This window comes from Culex pipiens, chromosome 3 (genome assembly GCF_016801865.2).
Source record: "Culex pipiens pallens isolate TS chromosome 3, TS_CPP_V2, whole genome shotgun sequence".
NCBI classification, from domain to species: Eukaryota; Metazoa; Arthropoda; class Insecta; order Diptera; family Culicidae; genus Culex; species Culex pipiens.
The window spans coordinates 102,350,784-102,356,269 of NC_068939.1; the positions used below are offsets into that span (position 1 = coordinate 102,350,784).

The 5,486-nt window shown below is 36.1% G+C and overlaps 1 protein-coding gene across 1 annotated transcript; it reads left to right on the forward strand.

The window, feature by feature from the left end:
* Window positions 1-1,503: 1,503 nt before the first annotated feature.
* On the forward strand, window positions 1,504-4,294 carry LOC128093603 (allatostatin-A receptor-like). The gene is made up of 4 exons (XM_052711048.1): window positions 1,504-1,632; window positions 1,801-1,876; window positions 1,934-2,089; window positions 2,865-4,294. The coding sequence occupies exons 1-4, from the start codon at window positions 1,589-1,591 to the stop codon at window positions 2,979-2,981; spliced, it is 393 nt and encodes a 130-aa protein (XP_052567008.1). The 5' UTR covers window positions 1,504-1,588; the 3' UTR covers window positions 2,982-4,294.
* The last annotated feature ends 1,192 nt before the right edge of the window (window positions 4,295-5,486 follow it).

Consider the following 5,486-nt stretch of genomic DNA (forward strand, 5'->3'; position numbering starts at 1 on the left):
TTAATTTTTATAAAACTATTTCGTAAGTACCCATCACAAAATCGCCCGGTTTTTGCCAGGATGGCCATAACACGGAGAATTCTTACCATTAGGAACGAAACGGAAACCTGATCCGTATGTTATGAGTTCTGCAAAAGCCGAACAGAATCACTGGCCTCACCGAACAACATTTTCTGCAGCAACCGTTCCATCGGGCAGCAGTTCCGAATGATTTGCCGGCTTACGCTGAGGAATCTACTGCCCGGGTCAGCGCCGATGTGTATAGGAACATAGCTGGCCGTTGCCTTGGACGAACTTGTCCCTTCCGTCCGTGATGTCCGTGATAGCTGGCCGTTGCCTTGGACGAACTTGTCACTTCCGTCCGTAATGTGAACAAGGAGTAAACGCGAGCAAATAAACACTGACGGAGGGCGGCAGCACCAAGGTGAAAGCTGTCTATTTTGCCGAAAAGACAGCTCCTGCTGCCAGCAAGGATAACAATCTGCAGAATTGTTCAAATTAATGAGTAAGTTGATCAAATGCTTAAGTATTTTGCTCACCTGTTTAACTCGCTTCAATACAGTTGGAAGTCCTGATGCTCTTCCCGTTATTTGATTTCACGCATAAACATCAGATTCGAAAGGACCACTTCCGGCATAATAGTTTTGTTTTGGGTACGACCTGCGCGAAAAAATATGTGGCAACTTTGGCGTCTATTTTGCCTTCTCCATCCAATCCAATTACAATTGTAATCAAGTGTTCTTTGCAAAACCTTTGCATGCCAAATTACCCACTAATGTCCTAAATGTTGCCAAACAAATGAAACAATTATCCGTAAACACTTCCGCACCACTCTCTTCAATCGTAAACAATGTTGAACTGTCATTGACAAAAATAGCCAATGTTTCAATTGAAATTACAGTACATTCAACTTTTACGTTGAGTAAATTTACATTGGATAATCGTTTACATGCTTTTTATTTTTCAAAATTCGCCGATAAACAGCAATTTCATTCTCATTTACATGAAAAACAAGAATTACGTTCAATTTCAAATTACATGAACCCTCTTTATGTGTGATTTAACACTTTACGACGGATTTCAGTTTTAAATTTAGGTTGTTTACGTTAAAAACATCGATTCAGTGACGTGTAATTTTACATTTTTTTTTCTGTGTATGTGCTCCGTACATTGTATACTGTATTTACTGCATATACGATACATAGAGGTACATTGGCTTTGATCGTCCAGTTTTCACAGCGGCGAGTTGGCCGTGCGGGTTGGGGCGCGGACTTAGTAAGCTAGATATAACTATCGTCGGTTTGATATTTTTTTAGGATTACAGATATTTTTTCCTAGCGTCTGCCAGATGTAAATTTACACATTATTAGAGGTAAAATTAAAGCTTTTTTTCTGACATAAAAGATGTACTCCGTTTTAGATGAAATTTTACCATGATTTTTTTTACTGTGTTGACTAATTTCGTAGTTAACTCTTTCCGTGTTGTACCCATTCAGTTTATGAGTGTTGTAAAACGTTTGTCAATTTTATCATTATAAGATGGCTAAGTTTTTTTTTATATGAGTAAAGTAAATTTTTCCCATGACTCATGAAGAGTACCGGGGCTGGAGTGCTGCCAAAATTTGATATAGAGTATGTTTCCAGTTAATGCAAACAAAAAAATCTAATTAAAATCTCAAGTCAATTTTATCTTTTAAGTAAAAAGCAAAAAATCCAATAAATGAACAAAGACAGTTCAAAATACATAGCCAAGAACCTGAAATTCAAACCTTTTTACCCAATCTTTACAAATATTCACAGACGAGGCAAAAAGCGAGTTACGAGGATGGTTGTTGTGGTTGTTTTAGCGTTTGCTATTTGCTGGTGTCCTATTCAGGTAATGTTAATCTTGAGAAATTGTAGAACAGGAATTTAATTCAAATACGTTTCACAGGTCATTCTCGTTTTGAAATCGTTTGAAGTGTACGAGGTAACTCATAGCAGCATCATCACGCAGATAGTGGCGCATGTGCTAGCCTACACAAACTCCTGTATCAATCCCGTATTATACGCTTTTCTTTCAGATAATTTTCGGAAAGCATTCCGCAAGGTGAGTTTGAGTTATTTTAGATAAAAAACGAAACATTGGAATATCTGTTTGATTCATTTGTTTTATTTAAATTAATATGTAAATGTAACCTTGTGTTTTCTAAAAATAGCTTAAATATCTGTGCGACGTTTTATGTTATCTTTTAGCTTTGTTCAATACCATTTTTGTTCAGCGACTAGTTTTATTTGGGTATGTTTTAAATCGTTATCGATTGCTAATTTCGTAAACCCTGGTCAATTAATGACACAGCTGGATTTAATTATCAGTTTACTTAATTGCTCGCACTTTACCAGTCCTCCTAATTATGAAGGTCGCCTACGTTGCGCATCGTGATACATATGGTACGTTCGTTTGAGGGCTAGTTCCGCACTGAGTGCCGCACTCAGAGCTGTCAAAGTGTGTTTTTTTTAAGAAACTCACGCTAAAAAAAGACGTGGTTTGGTGTTAACTGTCTGAAGTGTACTGTTTATTGACATAAGGTATAGGGTGGTTCATATGTAACTGTTACGATAGAGTGGTTCAAATACAACACTCGGCACGAGTTTCGCCGCTATCTTGAAACTGAAACTCTAGTGCCGCACTCGATATTTTTTCAGTTTCATGCGAGTTCCACGCACACTGACAAATGACGTTCGATTGAACCAAAACTGGCACCAACAAGTGCGGCACTCAGTGCCGCACTGGCTGTTCAAACGAACGTACCAATAGTGAAGAGTTGAGATTGATAGATTTTTATCTTTGATTTATGTGCACGCTGTCATTCTGCCGGATTCAGGTGGTATGGTGTGGAGCACCACCATCATCGTTGCTGAGAATTCCACAAGGTCCCCGAACTGGAGAAACAAAAACCACACGCACCGGAAATGGCACTTCAAATGCGGATGTTTTGTGAGTGGAGGTTGACGATAGCAAAGTTGCTGAGAAATACCTAGAAATAACGAGTGTATAAGAGATGATCAGCTCCATTGCTATGACAGACATTGTCCATATAAATCTTGAATTTTTGCATCAGAGCAAACCTTACCACCTCTCTATCATGGATTAAATTTCCAATTTATCGGGAAATATAAATAGTCGAGCTTGATAATACGAATCAGTTTCAATTGGGTCCTAAAATTAAGCTTAAATGTGTGATATTATTTATCACAGCGATAAAGCCTATTTGTCAATCATTTCATTTAATCGTGTTTTCTACCATTGTACAAAATTGAAAAATTGACACAAAGCTTTGAGGCCCTATTGAACGATTTGACAAGGAACTGAAAAAAATCATAAATATGTATTTTTATTTACCGTTAATTGGAAAAAAAAGTGCAATACTACAATTTTTCAGTGAATCATGCACACTCCTTCACACAAAAATAATATTTCCGAATGTTACATCATTTATGATGTAACACTTTTGCACATTTAAATCTAAATGCAATTTGATGTAAATTTGCCACAAATTATACGTAAAAACATGATTTACGTGAGATTCAACCGTTTACGTTGAATCTGAAGTTTACATCAACTGAGTTTACATGTGATTAATCTTTTCCGTGCCGAGTAAGTTGACTTTTTTTTCTGTGTGGGCAATTCTTCAGAATATCGATTATTTATTGTAATTTTGTCAGCCTAAATTTTGTGAGGGCTATTATTTTGTCCAAAGAAGCCATTTTGAATCAATGGTTTGTGCATACAAGTTTCAATACAATTTTAACTACAAAAAAAGATAAGTTCATATATTTTTCGATCATTTAGAAACTCTTTTTTTGTATGAGCATTTGTGGATTTTTTGTCTTAGGAAATGTCCTTACAAAGTTTCAGTTAAATAAAAACATACATAACTTAAAATGTCCAGAAAAGGGTGAATTCAGGGGGATTTGCTCACATGAGGAAATTAACACAAGGTGTGATTGTGACAAACTGAATGTGGCACATTGTATTTTTGAAAAAGAAGATTGCAGTTTTGTATATAGGGAGATAAAATCCAACTGAAGGTTATTTAAATCTAAAAATAAATGAATGTCATGTCATGTTTTGGTTTTGGTCTATTAAATATTAAAGTAATGAACAAGTGCGATTTATATAGTTGTATTTCCTATACACAGCAAAAAATCCGATGGTAAAATCGCATGCAAAAGCATGCACATCACCTTTGTGAACAAAAGCATGTAATATTGTATGATAAAACGTGTACGCAAAAAGCATGTACAAAAGAAAAAAAAATAAATTTTGCACATCCCAAAAATAACATCAATCTGGTGAGAGTCATATCCAGATTACCAAGTCCGCGCCCCAACCGTCTCGGCTATCTCGCCGCTGTGAAGTTAGTTGTATTAACACCGATGTAGCTGTACGTTCCCCATACATCGTATACAGTTAATTCAGTATACGACGTACGGGAAACCTACTGCTACATCGGCGTTGAACAACGCATTTACAAGACGGTGAGATAGCCGAGATGGTTGGGGCGCGGACTTGGTAATCTGGATATGACTCTCACCAGATTGATGTTATTTTTGGGGTGTGCAAAATTTATTTATTTTTCTTTTGTACATGCTTTTTGTGTACACGTTTTCTCATACAATATTACATGCTTTTGTTCACAAAGGTGATGTGCATGCTTTTGCATGCGATTTTAAACAGAAATTTTTTACTGTGTATAGTTGAATGTCAAAAGTTATCTCTGTCATGTCTTGCTGCACAAGTGAAATTTTTCTACCGTCTCTGTAAATATGACATATCACTACAAAATGGTTTTAAAAAAACTCGAATAATTCGGTGAAAATGGCATTACTAGAACAAAATATAATGAACCGTGATAACCGTGATAAATGTTCAGGCTGATTAAACAATGCGATATGTCATAATGTTATACGGAAATCTTCTATGAGTTATCTTGGTTTACTATTTCGCTTTTTCCATGTCGTTCGCACGAGGATTTATTCATTAGAGTAATATAGACAGTGTGACACATAATATCAAAGTTTGTAGTATTATTCATAAATCTTTGAGAATATTTAAACCAGTACTACGAAATAACTTGCATTTGCAGTTGATTAGTTAAATTTCAATCTTTTTATCTAGTTAAACTGTCTACCATCATTTGAGCTAAATCGGAACTGTAGTATGAAAGGGACATTAGTGTTTATACCGTCATCAGGGTGACATTGGGTCTGGGAGGTGAGATTGGGTCATACAAATTTCAGCTTTTTTGGGTGACCCAATGTCACCCCTGATGACGGTAGCATTTAAAAGCATTGAATTTGGGAACCGCTGTACTGATTTTGTTGTACTGTGGCGTTCTGTCCCGATTCGACCAAGATGAGGGTTTTGAAATAGTCAATCGAATAATGTTTTGAGATTTAGATACTTTCGTTTTTTTTACTTTTAGCTTATGAGAAAAGTTATA